Source organism: Octodon degus, unplaced genomic scaffold (genome assembly GCF_000260255.1).
Source record: "Octodon degus isolate 3935 unplaced genomic scaffold, OctDeg1.0 scaffold00052, whole genome shotgun sequence".
Classification (NCBI taxonomy): domain Eukaryota; kingdom Metazoa; phylum Chordata; class Mammalia; order Rodentia; family Octodontidae; genus Octodon; species Octodon degus.
The window spans coordinates 5,249,967-5,266,060 of NW_004524628.1; the positions used below are offsets into that span (position 1 = coordinate 5,249,967).

Here is a 16,094-nt window from a genome sequence, read left to right on the forward strand (position 1 = left end):
GTATCTGTGTATTCAAAGTGGTTAGGATAGATATATAGTTACATTCTCTTAATGAATAGAGGGATTTGTTCTAATGGTGTTTGTAAATAGGATATCAAATCCACATATTGTACAGCAGTTAACCACTAGGAAGAATGTATGCAATGTGTTAATTATTGAAACTGTCCTACTAATTTGGTTTGAAAAAAAAATTAATGGTGCAGCTGAGAAAAGTAAAGACAGCCTAAGGGAGCTGCAGCCGCCATAGAGCGAAGGAACACACATACTACAAGATTTCAAGAAGAAGAAGAAAAATCCATTTAAAGGAATAAAGCTGAAAAGCTACCCAATTTAGAAAGAAAACTGGACACACAAATTCAAGAAGCTCAAAGAATTCCATTATGACAACTCTAAAGGGATCTATGTCAAGAAACACAATAAGCAAGCTGTCAAAGTCTCAGACAAAAAAAAAAAAAAAAAAAAATTCTGAGAAGCAGCAACAGAATCATACACAAGGGAGTTCCTGTTAGGTCATCAGCTGATTTCTCAGTAGAAACTTCCTGGGCTAGAAGTGAAGAGGAGGGTACACTTAAAACACTAAAACCAAAAGAACCTATCAACCAAGAGTAGTATGCCTGGCAAAGCTGTTGTTCAAAAATAAAAGAGAAATTAAGGCTTCCCCAAATAAAAGTTCAGTGAATTGAGTGTAACCACCTTATTTCCGAGACCTTCAACTTGAAGTGAAAAGAAAAAGCAACAACAACAACAAAAATACAAAAAAAAACCCAAAACTGTTAGTTGTAAATATATAAATGTAGAATTCTGCATTAAGCAATGCAGGTGCATAAACCATTTTTAAATCTGGAATAGACTTTTAAACACCAAAAGCATAAAAGAAAATTAGAAATCTATGTTAATGATACATAATATGAAAAGAAGTAACTGTATCATCAATAACAAAAAGTAGAAACACAGAGCTATAAACATGTAGAACATTCTTATGGGAATGAGTGAAAGAATTATAAAATTTAAATAGATTTATCACTTTAAGATGCTTTCTATCACTACCATGATATCACAGACATCTGCAGGATATACACAGGATGTATCTATAGGCTCTAAAAGGAATGAAATGAAAAGATAACCAAAATATATCACTATTAAAAAATCAACACAAGGCAAACAAGATTATCTTTGCAATTAACAAAATTCATTAAAAAAAATTCTGAACAGTGCCCATGGATATGAAGATTTAATACTAAAATGTCAACATTAATGTTGACATTATCCAAAGCGATCTGCATAGTTAATGCAGCTTCTACCCAAATCTCTGCACTTTCCAAACAATCATTCAGAATCTCAAGGAACAAAAGGAGTCAAACAATTCTTTAAAAAAGAATAATGTTGGGGGCCTCACGCTTCCAAAATACTACAAATCCATTCATCGGGGTATTGGTACAAGGACAGATGCATGGGCCAATCAGAGTAGGGAGCCTGGAAATCAACTGCTGCAGATACAGTAAAATGATTTTCCACAAGGATGACAAAAACATAAGGTGGAGAAAAGGACAGCCTTTTCAACAAATGATGTTGAGAAAACAGGATATTAACATGCAAATAATAAAGGTAGATGTATACTTTATACTGTAAACAAAAATTATTTCAAACATACTAAAAATTTGACCCAAAGAGATAAAAGTATAAAACTTCTAGAAGAAAAGTTTCAGAATACTGGATTTGGCGAAGACATCAATAATATTACATCAAAACACAGATAACGAAAGCAAAAATAAATAAGAGCTACATTAAGCTTGGAAACTTCATGCGTCAAAGGAAACAATATGGTGAAAAGTCAATGTACAGAATTGGAGAAAATATGACCATAAATAAAATAACAAAGTGAAAAACAGAGCCAGGTATGGGGCACACACTTGTAATCTCAGATTCTAGGAGGCTGAGGCAAAAAGGCCACAGATTTGAGTCCAGCCTGAGAATTTAGCAATGTGGCAAGACCATCAAAATTTAAAAAACAAAGTTCAAGGGATAGGGATGCAGCTCAGTGAGAAGGCCCTGGGTTCAATCCCCAGCAGTGCAAGAAAAAAGAAAAGAAAAAAGAAACATGGGCAAAGCACTTAAACATTTCTCCAGAGAAGATACACACACGGCAAGCGAACACATGGAATGACGTTCAATATCATCCACAATCATCGATGAGGATCAAAACCGCAAGAGGATGTCACACCACACCCAGTACGGTGACCTCTATGAAAAAATCAAAAACATAACAAGCATTGGTAAGAAGGCGAGAGAATGGAACATGTGTGCCTGGTGGGCAGGCGTGTGTGACGGCACAGCCACTGTGAGAAAGGGCATGCGGAGTCCCCTAAAGACCAGAGATGGAACTATCTCGTTCTGACTGTCTATGGAACCAGCCATAGAACGAACCCACTTCTAGGTATCTATCTAAAAGAACTCCGGGCAGGATCTCAGAGAGGTACGTGTACCTCACGACCACCAGAGCACTAATCACAAGGCGAGAGCTGGGAGCGACTGCATGCCTATCAAAATATGAATGAGAAAATGCGGAATGATAATGCAACAGACTAGTAGGCAGCTTTGAAAACGGGCACCTGTCGTACTCTACATTGATGAGCCTTGAGAACATTATGATGAGCAAAGCACACCAGTTACAAACGGGCCGATAACGCACGTTTCCACTTACATCTAACATCTAGAATAGTCAAAATTGTAGAAACATAAGGTACGTGATGGCGACTAAGGACCCGGGAGGGAGGGACAAGGAGTGTGTGATGGGCAACCGTGTTCCAACTCCCCAAATGAAAACGTTGAGATCTGTGGCGCAACAAGATAACACTACTGAACTCTGAGGCTAGTAAATGTAATGTTATGCAATTTTTATAATAAAAAGGGGCGCTGTACTAAATGAGATACAAAGTGTGACAAGCAAGTCCCAAAGAACTTTGGCAGCATGTGAAAAGCTGCCATAAGCACACACTCGCTGCTACTGCCCTTCAGTGTCCTGGGCTGACCCTGCCTAAGGAACACTCCTCACCACCCTCTCCCTTATCCATGCCCAACTCTCCCCCACCCCATGTGCCACAAGAAAGCGTTCAGTTTCCACTCATTCTCTCCTGGGACAGAGCGTGAAACCAAATTCCTAAGGGACACACCTACACTTCCCAGGTCTCTACACAAGTTCTTAAGTATAATGTATCTATTTACATATCGGCTCAAGAGTAATAACATTGGGATATGCAAAGATGAAATGCTTTCCTTATTATCCTGATATTAAAAATAGGACTCTATTTTTAACAATATGTCCCTAAACACAGAGAATCATGTGTTTACATGCAAAACACTCTGTGACACACAAGGTTGTTCTAGTCCGCACTGCGGTCAGAGCGGACAGTTCCCACCCTGTGGATGTGCTGAACATTGAGGGCTGTGTTGGTGTGCATCCTGTGTGTCCCCCAAAAGCTCCTGGCTCAAGGGCCTGGTCCCCTGAGAAGCTCCTTTCAGTTGAGATCTTCAGGGTACTAAGAGCACACCTGGCAAGGCAAGGTGAGACCACAGCTCCCTCTTCTGTCCTCTTCCACCCTTGGCACGGAATAGTAGCTCTGCCCCTCTACAGCTCACACCACAATGTGCGGCCTCACCATAGATCCAGCATGTGTGGGACCACATGACCATGGACTGAGATCTCGGAAACAGTGAGCCTGGGTCATCCCTTCCTCATCAGCAGTTGGCCTCAGGATTTGTTATGGTAACAAAAAGCTAGGCCAAATGTCAATGGAACAACTCCTGACCCCAGTTTCTTCGCTTCCTCTTTCCTGCTGTACAACCATTTCTTTTCTGATTCAGGAACCCAGAATCACTCCTTGCCACCCTCATCAACATTTTCTCTTTAAAAAGAACCTAGGGGCTGGGCACGGGCCTGTGATCCCAGAATTCTGGGAGGCTGACACAAGGGGATCACCAAGTTCAGGCCCAGCATGGGCAATTTAGTGATGTAATGAGACCCTGTACCGAAAAAACAGAAACCTAATACTCAGTGAAGAAAGACAACCTGGCAGAGCGGACGCGCTCTGCTTCTCAAAGGTATTTGAATTTTGAACAAAGAATGAACTCTTTTGGTAAAAGTAATGAAATTCTACTTGTAGAATTTAAGCTTACCGCACTGAGATTGGGAGAAGCTGAGAAATAAGGGCTTCCTGGAATTCGTCAAGCTGCAGCCTACCTGGCGGACCCAACGCCCAGAACCCCACAGCATCATCCTACACGGACAGCGCCAGGGCCTGACGCTCAGAGTCGCCCCGTTAGGACTGGTGGTCACCATTATCATCGTCATTATAAATGCAAATATGCCACAGACTATAAAAACGATTATTCTACCATGAGACCACTGAAAACTCACACGGAAACCCTTTAAAGTCTAACAAATAGCTCATTGTAGTTCTTTTTAAACAGTAGAGGAGGAGAAGGTGAAGGAGAAGAAGGTGTGGGAGAGGGAAGGCAGCGGAAGACAGAGGGCCACATGCCCAGTCCCCGTGGGACAGGACCAGCAGCTGGAGATGGCGGAGGCCTCAGAGCCACCTGTTGTCACCAGGGGGGCCCCTAGTGCTCCAAGCTGTAGATCTGAGGGGCATTTGTGCTCTCAGACCTGTTTTAGAGAAAATACACCCTTGCCAATATTTTTTCTCTTTAGAATTGTGAAAGGCACAAAGGAGAAAGCTTACCTGAATGTAATACACGCCCTTCTCCTGCGCATACATCATTAGAAAGCAGTAGTCTAGGTTCTGCTTTGTTCTCCATCTGAAAGGGTTTCCAAACATAGGTCAGGGGCCAGAGGCAAATGTAGTACGTAAGCTTAGCTGCACAAACTCCAGTGTCTGCAACACACGCACACACACACACACACACACACGTGCAAGAGCACCAGCAGCAGTGAAGCAAATTCACTTTTCCTTAATGAAGTCTTTACCAAAATGCCTTTCTGAGAATCTAATCCTCACAGTGGCCTGAGGAAAAGGACTCTCAGGTCAGTCAAGTTTGGGAGGCAGCCTCTGCTCATTCAGAGACTCGCTCCTATTAGCATATTAAGAGGGGTTAATGTATCCAGCAGGGAGGACATTAGGGGAGGGTAAAAAATTTAAATCTGCTGTTTTCCAAACTTCTTTCAACACAGGCCCTTTTTTCAATAAAATGTCAGTTAATATCTCACTAAACTAGTTTTTTTTTTTGAAAATTATACTGAGGCACAGTACTGCCTGCCTGTAATCGCAGCCCTCTGAGAGGCTGAGGCAGGAGGATCACAAGTCTGAGCCCAGCCTGGATAACTTGGTGATGCAGTTAGACCCTGTCTGCAAGGGGTAGAGGTGCAGCTCAGTGCAAAGGCCCTGCATGAATCCCCAGTACCATGAAAGCAAAAGAGGGAGGCAGGAAGGGAGGAAGGAAAGAAAGGAAAGAGGAGGGAGAAAAGAACAAAGTGATACTAGAGGAAACACTATTCTGGGTCTAGAAATGTGTTTGCAGACAGCTAGATGAAGAAAAACAGTAACATATTTAAACTTGCATTAAAAGGTGCTAAAAGCCAGTTGAAGAAAAACACAAAGAAAGAAAAGCCCCTACTAAGCTGTCCCTCCGACGGAGAAAACACCAGAGAATGTCCCTCAAGCCGGCCTGAGCTTAACGCAGCTACCGAGAACATTTTTCCAGTTTAGTCCTAAACAGCCTAAGCATTGAACAACAGGAGCTACTTGCAGGAGCCATCCATTACCTCACTCTTTCTTGAGAGTCCCCAAATGTCTCCTTCAAGTTTGTCAGGTCAGGGTAGTAGCTTTCCGGAGGTGAAATGACTTCCAACAAGCCAGAACTGATCTCTTTAGAAAACCTACAGGGGAAAGTGGAGCGGAGCCATTTACTTCTCTTAATGTGCATTTCACTGTCTATTTAACACCAAAACATCAGCAAACATGTGATAGAGGTGTGACGTCACGGTCCCAATGTGTTAGCCGAAGTAGCTCATCCCTGACTGTATTTACTGGAAAACTGGTTTATCCGGTAGCCTAAGATTTCTGGCATTTTATTTCTTTTCTAAGTAATGCTTTTCAAAAACAGCATAAAATGCTGTTATCTTCAGAGTAGCATAGAAACCTAGGTGAGCTGCAGGCATTACACTGCTGAAAGGAATTGACTTTAATAATCCTTTAATTTCACAGAAAAATCAGAAAGTTAAAAAGAAAAAATGAATCTGTGTGTAGATCTAAACATATGACTTGTGCAAAATTCAAAGATCGTCCATTTGCAGGAAGCTTTCTACTACGCAGTGCAGGCTCAGTGCTTCCCGGCTGGAGACGTCCCCGGCTCTCTACAGTGGGCAGCAAGGCTCCCGCGTAGAGTGGACACCACAGCCCCATGAAACACTGCGCTCCACACAGACAGAACTAGCTAGCCCAAAACATCAGGAGGGTGGAGACTGCAAACCCTTTTCTAAACTTCCTACGTCAATCTGTGCTGAGAGAGACGTACTGGGGCTTCTTTTGCAAGTTTAAGCTGGAGGAAACACGTTAAATCTAGAGCAGGACACCGGTTTTTTTGCTTTCCTTTTGTCTTCGCTTTGAAGAGAAAGAATGCCTGCAGCTTGGCCTGCTGGCACACACCTGTGAGCCCAGCACTCTGCGAGGCTGAGGCAAGAGGGTCCTAAGTTTCAGCCCAGCCTGGGCAAACAGATTTAGCAAGACCCTGACCCCAGCAAGGCCCTTATGAATAATAATGTAGCCCAGTGGTAAGGCTCTGGGTTCAAGCCCCAATACTGGGTCTTGCTTTTTTTTTTTTTTTTTTTTTGCAGAACCAGGGATTGAACTCAGGCCCCTGCGCTTGCCAGACAAGTGCTTAATCCACTGAGCCATCTCCCCGGCCCCAATACTGGGGAAAATAATAAGACAACACATCTACTTTTAGGGGCAAAACCAGGTACAGTTCAATGAAGAAAGCCATATAGAGACTAATTCTTGTAATACCACTATCAAAAGTACCAAGCTAATACTGCCGAAAGTGCTAAGACGTGAAATTTCATAATCTTCCTGCTACCTACTATGCGCCCTGCTCACAGTAAACCGCTGGCTCACAGAGCAGAACTGATTCAGCCACAGTTCAGCACGGAGGTCTGAAATGCCTGCGAGGTTTTCTACCTGGACAACGGAAACAATTTTTCCTTGGTAAACAAAGGGTGAAAAGATTTAAATGATCTCATATAACTAAGTTATATTCACTGCCTCCAACAATAAAGACTATCATTGTGTTGTATACATATGACATTTGCATCTTTTCTATAGTGAAAAAAGCCAGTGTATCCCCCGAATAACTGGATTTGCATGCCCCGACTTTACACCATTCAAAGGCAGTGGCAGGTAAGGGACGACCCACCCCGCAGAGAAATGAGCTGCGAAGGAAGGCAGTTTGTTTTGGCAAAGAGCAAAACGAAAATAGCAACTAAAATACTTCCATGCCCAGAACAAGGAGGACTTACTCTTTCTCCAGGTTGGCCACAACACTGTGTACATAATCAATATCTGTCTGGGAGAGAAAAGAAACATTAAATTGGCATTTGTGTCTTTGTATTTTTCATTTAACTTTAATTCTGAACTCAAAAGTTAAGGGTGAAACACGCATTTCTGTATGCATCATATTTTCTCATTGCATTAAATTTCATTAAATACTATTAATACCATTAGTAATACAGTATGCAGAATTCTAAGTTTGTATTCTCAATTCTCACTAGGAAAACTGAGCGCCAAGATTATTTCCACTCCCCTTGAAGCACCCACCCTCTAGGCGGTGGGCACCGGGAGCGACGGATGCGGTATGCTACCGAGAGAAAGACTGTTCCAGTCAGACTGAAAACTCAGGCTCAGGATTTGCCACTGTAGCTACTGGACTACATAATCTGAAGTCGCCTCTCTCAGCTTCAATTTCCTATTCTACTTTTCACAAAAATGTTCAAAGGTAGGAGAAAAATAAGGCCTTGGAGACTGAGATGAAAGGATAAAAAGCACCTGTGCTGGATTATTCTGCGTCTCCTCCCAGAAGAGTAAAACCTCCGCCTGACCCAGAAGCACAAGGCCACCTGAGCCCCGGGCTCCCCTGGGAGTGCTCCTGCCTCTCCCGCTCACTGGCAGCGAAGAGCGGTGATTGCTGAGCTTGTGGGACTGGCTTATTTTAAAAGAACATGAGGTGGGGGGATGGGGAGATGGCTCAGTAGAATAAGCACTTGCCTGGCAAGTGCAAGGGCCTGAGTTCAATCCCTGGTTCCACAAAAAAAAAAAAAAAAAAAAAAAAAAAAAAAAAAAAAAAAAAAAAAAAAATTCTTCATATTATTTTTAAGAAGGTTTGTAAAGTCTCTAAAAGGTCTTCTTGTTATCCCATTCCAAGAACAGATCTATGAATCCGAAACTCATGTATATGCATCCACAGGGAGAGAAATGCAATGCGAAAAGTGGACATTAAAAAAGAAAAAAAAAAAAAAAGAGAGAGAGAGAGAGAGCATCTTCTCCTACAGAATAAAGTGTTCAGGTTTAAGTGAAATCAAATATTTTTATTAAGAGATTATTGATATGGCTACAAAATGGATGAACTTTGAAATATTAAGTCAAAGAAGCCAGTAGCAAAGAACTACATATTTTCTGGCTGTGTTTCTATAAGATTCCAAAAGACAGAAATCTGCAGGAACTGAAAATAGATTAGCGGCCGTCCCAGCTGGGACAGTACAGGGGTCAATGCCTGACAGCTAACAGTTTCTTTTTAGAATGAAGAAAATCTAAAACTGACTGGTGTGATGGTTGCATGACTGAACTTAGATGTGTGAAGATGAATTATGAGCAAAACAAAGGATGCAATAAAGGAAAAAACCCCAAGGATCACAGGCTGCACATACGAACTCCGGGAGGCCAGGATCCCAGCTTCTCTTAGGGTTCTATGTGGGCCAGCTCAGAACAAAAGGCGGTCCGGAGGAAATGGTGTGTGGAATCGGAATTCTGGGCCTCTGCTGAGACTGGGAAAAGTTCAATAGCAACTGCCACCAACTAGAACATCTTGAACACGCCGACATTTGGAAACAGACCTGGGACACCTGTGTAGTCTGCAGAACTGAACTAGCAGGAAAAGTAGAGAGAGAAGAGTGTCTCCCTGCTGCTGTGTCAGTCTTTGCCCTCCCCGAAGCTGCTACAGCGTCTTACAGAGAAAATTTCTCCTGGACCACGGTTTCTTTACAAGAGGAAGAATGACCCAGCTTCCCAGAGACACACCCAGGAAGCCCATTCTGGCCTCTCACCATGGGGAACAATGGGGACTGTGGCACAACTAGACCACCAAGGACACAGAGAAACAGAAAGAAGGTAGGGGTCACAATGACCATCCAATTCTGGCGGATCTTCTGGGTTCCTGTCAGCTCTAGCGCCTGATCAGACACAAGAGCTGACTTCATAACCCACCCACAAAGCTGGACTGGTCACCTTCAGAAACACAGTGAGAAGTTCAACTTAGCTTGAATCTGTAAGCAGGGAGTCTCCCTGCCCAGCCTCAGAGCCCACTGCCCAGCCCCAGTGGCCCTGCCTGTGACAATGACACCCGAGACAAGCTCTTTAGAGCAGCATGTGGCCTAGACCTGTTAGACTCAGGAAGGTTAGCAGAGACTCCCCTCAGCCCAATGGCTCCCTCAAGGATTATGTCTATGCAGAGACACTGCTACTTGGGGCTAAAGCCATAGGTCAAGCAAAAGCCCATCCCGTGGTACCACTCTGATAGGAATTCTCATCTGCGCATCGCTAAGAGCACAGCCACAAACTCCAACCAATCTGAGTGGCAACTTCACCTAGGCAGCCCAGCCCCTAGCCCGGCCCGGCTGGAGATTACACAAAGAGCGGAGCAGCCCGGCCAGCCACCACCTCGAGTTACAGCCTGAGCGCGCCATCACCGTACCGGGCAGCAACCCCTCCAGCTGCAGAATCCGTAGCAACACTGCCTGCCCGGGCCTGCCAAGCAGCCTGCCCTTCCAGAATCACTGGTCAGACCTAACAGTAAAGGCTCAATTCTCCCCAAATGCCTAGAAAGGCTATGGGGGGCGGGGACACGATTCCTCCAGGGCACACACAGCAATCCGTGGAGACCCAGGACTGCAACCACTCAGGGAAGCGCGACAGTTGCTTAGCAGCAAAACTGAGACTGAAAGCTAACAGACTCCAATTATGGACCCTAAAGGAATAAAGATCCATAAAATGACAGAAAAAGAATTTAAAATGATCCTCTTAAGGTAGTTCAGTGAATCCCAAAAACATACAGGTAGCAAATTAGATGAAATGTGGAAAATAATACATTAAAAAGAGAGAAGTTTGACAAAGAAATAAAAACCATAAAGAACCAAACAGAAATTGTAAAATTAAAGAACACAATGACTGATTTAACAATTCAACAGAGGGCCAGCCAGATAGCTCAGCGGACTAACGCACCTGCTTAGGCAGAGTGCAGGGGCCGGGGTTCGAGCCCCAGCGTGCCAGGCCAGCCCCACCCCTGGGGTGTGCTGAGGCAGTGATTGAGACTGGGCGTGGCAGCACGCTCCTATAATCCCAGCACTCAGGAGGCTGAAAACGGGAGAATCACTATGAGTCCAATCACATAGTGAGACCTTGTAGACCTTGCCCTAAATACATTACAAAATAAATAATAACAAAAAATAAAAATTCAACAGAAACCCACAATGGCCAACTACTCCAAGTAGAAGGACAACTCAGTGAGCTAGTGTGCAGAACCGTGAAACTGCCCAGTCTGAAGAACAAAATGACAAGGAAGTGCCCAAAGCCTACGTGACAGACAGGGGATCACAAAGAGATCAAATTTCCATACCATACAAATTGCATTAGAAGAAAAAAGACCACACAGTATATTTAAAGAAATGGCTGAAAACATCCCTAGTCTGGGAGTCAGTCCCGACATCCAGGTATTTAGAAGGACAGAGTTCTACCCAAAGCAGATAAAATGGGGAAAAAAAAAAAAAAAAAAATCGAAGACATAGAAGAAATTCTGAGAGCAGAAAGAGAAAAGAAACATATCACAAATATAGGAGTTCTTTAATTTTACATTTTCTGTAAAAATGTTTGCCACTTTTCTCTCAATCTAAAATTATTTCAAAATAAAAAGGTGCTTATAAGGTGTCTTTTAAAAAATAGTAATTCAAAGTGTCTTCTCTACCGGAAGCGCCGAATTCATGTTCTAGTGCAAATACAACAAGGTCTGGCAACGCGACACGGCCTGGTACTCGGAACTAAAACTTCACCAGACCACAAGCTCACGCCTTCACTTAGTATCCCAGACTGTTTTCAGGCTACAACAGCTGACACTGAACAGGCGGTGAAGTCTACAACGCTCACCGCTGGCCCTGAATACAAAGTGTACTATCAGGCCAGGGATGTAGCTCAGTGGCACCGTGCCTGCTTAGCAAGCTCAAGTCCTGAGTTCGATTCCTGGTGGGGAAAAAAAGTCCTGGACTCTGAGCAAAAGTGAAGCTCTTCCAGCACCCCTGTCGGGCTCGCTTTCTCCACCTGCCTCTGGCCGCTGAGCCGCTCACCAACTGGACTCCACGCCTAGGCCTTTCCTTGCTGCTCTGTAAACTGCATCCCGCGATGTGCTCCCCGCAGGCCTTTGCCAGCACAGCTCGCCGCATGCAGTGTCCGCTCTGCACCCTTCAGGCCTCTGCCCAGATGTCCTGCCCCGCCCCCACCCGCCTCCGGGTCAGCCGCGCATGCGTGTTCTCCTTATGCAGGTAACACCATCTCTGCGCTGCACCTTGCGGGGCTTTTCTGCCAGTACAAGTTTCAATGGAAAAAGGTTTTGTTACATTTAGTCCTATGCCTAAATCCTGACACTCTGAGCAAATATTTGTTCAACCACATGCAACTCTTGCAGCGTATATCCATTTTTGCTAAATGGTCATTTGTATGATTTATAACCGATCTATAAACATGTTAAAAATCTACCTTCTAGTAAATTACAGGAAAAAAAAAGTACTACTGATTCACCAAGTTAATTTATAACTTAAAACTAAAAATGAAGCAGTTACCTTGAAAGATAATAAACAAGTACAAGAAGACTTGAACGCTACCACTAACAGACACCCACAGGAAGAATACCCCAGTTGGGAACAAAATCGTTTTTCCTTCTTTTTTTCTTTGTATTGTAAGTTAAACTCAGGACCCCGTGCTTGCCAGGCAGGTGCTTGTGCCACTGAACTACATTCCTGGGCTCTTTATACAAGAGATACCATCCAGGACAGACCATCCAAAGCCCATTAACAATTTAAAGGGCAGTAATCACACAGACTGTGTTCTGTCAGTACAACAGCCAAATTAGAAAATCAATGACAGAAGGATACTTGGGGACTCCTCAACAGAAAAGTGTAAAAACAATAACCCATGGGGAAAAGAAGAAATTACAAGGAGATTTAGAACATATTCCACGTAAAAGAAAGTTAAAACATGACATGTTGTCATGGAATGCAGCTAAAGTGGTACTTTAAGGAATATTTATAGCTTTTAAAATTGCTTATAAGAAAAAAAGTCTCCAACCAACAGCCTAAGTGTTCACCTTACAGATCTAGAAGGGGTAAAACTAAAAGCAAGCAGGAAGAAGACAGTAATTAGGATTCTGCTTAGCCTGGGCAATTTATCAACTCAGCACAACCCTGCCTCAAGGGGGAGGGGGTAGCTTAGTATTAAGGCCTGGGGTTCAGCACCAGGAAACACACACACACACACACACACACACGCATGCACGCACATGCGCATGCATACACACAAGTGGAAATTAATCAAGTAGAAAACAAGTGAGAGTCACAGGAAAAGGTCTCAAGGAGAAGAGGAAATGTGGAAAGACCTGGGGCTGGGAGTGGAAGGGGTAAGCTAGGAGGCCCGGTGGCACAACACGCAAGGATAGGTCGCATCTGCAGCAATATGCAAGTATAACTAATTTTTTCAAAACAAAAGAAAGCTGAGCGGAGTAAAACAACAACAATATGCCTATGTACTGCTATATTTCAACTTAGGAGCATCACCTGCTATCTAATGAATTTTTAAAGGTTTTTAGGAGCATCATTTATTAGATAGTGGAATTTAAAGAGTATTGCAACAGCACTTGGGGGCAGAAACCAGGAGGATCAATACAAGTCTGGATTGTGTAGTGAGACCCTGCACAAAAAAAAAAAAAAAAAAAAAAAAAAGTATTGCAGGCCTGCAAGATAGCTCAGTGGTCTAGGCAGACACAGGGGACCGCAGTTCGATCCTAGCACCATATGCCGTGCGAGCCCCGCCCTCAGAGCAGGCTGAGCAGCCCGCTCCTCCCCCCAAAAAAAGGAAGTGTTTCTGGTTCCTGTGTCATTTTGAGGTGCCTCCGCAGCCACTGGAGCCGTGATGCCTTATAAAGGAGGGAGAAAAAGAGGCCACAAAGGCCAAACAAGGCAGTGTATGAGCCCTGAGGAGATTGACACCCAGCTGCAGGCTGAAAAGCAGAAAGCCAGGGAAAAGGAGGAGCAAGAAGGTGGAAATGGGGCTGCAGGTGACCCCAAAAAGGAGAAGAGATCTCTACGCTCTGAGGGGAGCGAGGATGAGGACGCAGACTACCAGCAAAAACGCAAAGGTGTGGAAGGGCTCAGTGACATCGAGAACTCCAACCAGGTGGCACAGTCAACTAAAAAGGTTACACAGTTGGAAATGGATGGGCCAAAAGAGCTTTCAAGGAGAAGGAGAAGAAACCGAGAAGCAGAAAGCAAAAGAACACTCCATGACAATGCATTTAGCTGGTAAGACAGAGCAAGCCAAGGCTGACCTTGCCTGGCTGGCGATCATCCGGAAACAACAGGAAGAGGCTGCGAGGAAGAAGGAAGAGGAGAGGCAAGCAAAAGATGACGTGACTTTGTCAGGAAAACGGATGCAGTCACTTTCCCTGAATAAGTCTGTGTCGCCTGTGGGAGGAGAGGCCAGGGAAGCGGGCTGCGCTGCCAGGACCGCTGCTTGTCTCATCTGCCTTGTGCCCTGGCACCGCTGCAGCAGCCCCTCACGGCCAGGAACCCCCATGGCCTGCGGCCGCCTCTTCATCTTGGCACAGAAATTGTTCAAGGGGGGGGGGGCTGGGGGAGGGGGCAGCTGCTATCTTTTGATATAAAAGATGCAGGACAGCATTTCATATGTAACCACTTGAGTGTTTTAGAATTCAGAACCCTGGTTTGGGGGTGCCTGGGAGGTGGGTCAGAAGCGCTTCCATTTGTTTGGTAGATCTCACGTTAGTGGGTGGTAGTGCCGGTGGCACCTGCTGGCACATGCAGCCACCAGCCCCAGTCTGTGCTGCCTGGGTGCTTACTCAGAGAGGGGCTGTGCCCTGGGTCCCATGGCTTCTCTGTCCCTGGCCAGTGGCCTCCAACTGAGCCCTTTTCTCGGCCCTTCCCCACCCCATTCCCACATATTTGGCCAGGGCTACTAGTCATTTTTAACCTAACCTCATAGATCATTTCAAGAAACCTCCGTTAACTGTGCAGGACCCAGGCAAAACCTGCTCCACAAATCCAACTTTTATATCTGGCAGATTAAACTTGACATTATCGAAGAAAAAAAAAAAAAAGTATTGAATGTCCAGGACCTTGCTCATTTTAGTAATTCAGTAGATACCAGTTCAATGAGCAAAAGAATACTTACCATGCAACCTACACTTTGGCCTTTATTAAGGAATAAAACTGGTAAGCAAGGAAAAAAAGCACAGCGAGGGCCACTGTTTCTGACTTTATTGCTTCAGGGTAGAAAAAGTTCAAAGCCATCCAGGAGCCGAGCCCAACTCCCTCACTCAACAAAGATTAAACCACTTATGGAGTGTTCATTTCCTTCCTGGAAATGGCAACTTGTCAATGAGAAACAGACACCAAAAATGGCAAATTTCATTTTAAAACATGAACAACAGGCTAGGGCTTAACTCAGTAGTAGATCACTTTTGTAACAAGCTGGAAGCCCTGAGTCTGGTCTTTAGGACCAAAAAATTAAGCAAAATATTAACAACTAAAATTCTCGACCTCCCAAGAAACGCAGCTTGGTTCCAGTAACCGAAGGTAGTGAGAGGAACCTCACAGACAAGTTGCGCTTAGGGAAGCGTGTTGGCCCTGGGACAGAAAGAAAGAGAACCTTGGCTTAAAAATAAAAATAAAAAACAGCATGGAACAGTTCTGTCTCCTCATCCTCCTGCAAATGAGTAACCTGAAAGCCACCTCCTTCTGTGATTCCTAAGAAAGGAACCAGGTCAGCAACTACTCAATAAGAAAGGGAGGAAGAAAAGATACTCAAAAAATCCTATGAATAAAACACACTCTCTCTCCCCCTATCCACACAACAGATGAAAAATCATGACCAGACAGTTCCCTATTAACTCTTAAGCAAAACACCCCACACAACTGCAGCAGTTGTGACTACATAGCAAAACCAAATATGATAAATTATGGCGATTCTAGAATGTGCACAGAAATACAAAGGCCCTAAAATATCTAAAGCAATTCTGAAAGGAACAAGATGGAGGACTTTATCTGACTTCAGTATTTAATACAACGCTTCAGGAAGCAAGAGCCCAAGTATTGCACAGGGAGCAAGCCCAGGATCTGTAGGACACAGCAGAGCGACGATCTAGATTCACATGTCACTGAGTCTGAAAGGGCACCCTGCGACCACTGGGGAAGGTATTCCCAACACATGACACCAGAGCAACTGGACATGTGCAGGAAGAAATGCACTTCAACACGCCCTTACACCTTACCTAGAACAGACTAATTCAAGATGAACCAGACACCTGAAAACTAAAGCATAAAGTCTTTAGAGGTGAAAATCTTCACTGTATGGAGGTAACAAGAAATGGTTTGCTGCTGGGCATGGAGGTGCATGTCTGTAACTCCAGCACTCAGGAGGCTGAGGCAAGAAGATCACTGTGAGTTCCAGGCCAGCCTGGGTTACACAGGGAGACCTTGTCTTGAAAAAAAAGAAAAAGGAAAAGAAAGGAGAGGAGAGGAGAGGGGAGGAGAG

General features: G+C 44.2%; 1 protein-coding gene and 1 pseudogene across 4 annotated transcripts in view; one reads left to right on the forward strand and one right to left on the reverse strand.

The window, feature by feature from the left end:
- Window positions 1-16,094, reverse strand: part of Mgat4a (mannosyl (alpha-1,3-)-glycoprotein beta-1,4-N-acetylglucosaminyltransferase, isozyme A) — a 131,854-nt gene that overhangs the window by 25,640 nt on the left and 90,120 nt on the right. For all 4 annotated transcript variants that reach the window (XM_023717349.1, XM_023717348.1, XM_004633182.2 and 1 more), the window contains 3 exons: window positions 7,529-7,575; window positions 5,777-5,890; window positions 4,737-4,812 (listed from right to left, as the gene is read on the reverse strand). In XM_023717349.1, the coding sequence (XP_023573117.1) occupies window positions 4,737-4,812; window positions 5,777-5,890; window positions 7,529-7,575 (237 nt within the window). The remainder of the gene's footprint in view (window positions 1-4,736; window positions 4,813-5,776; window positions 5,891-7,528; window positions 7,576-16,094) is intronic.
- Window positions 13,455-14,205, forward strand: LOC105742435 (annotated as a pseudogene).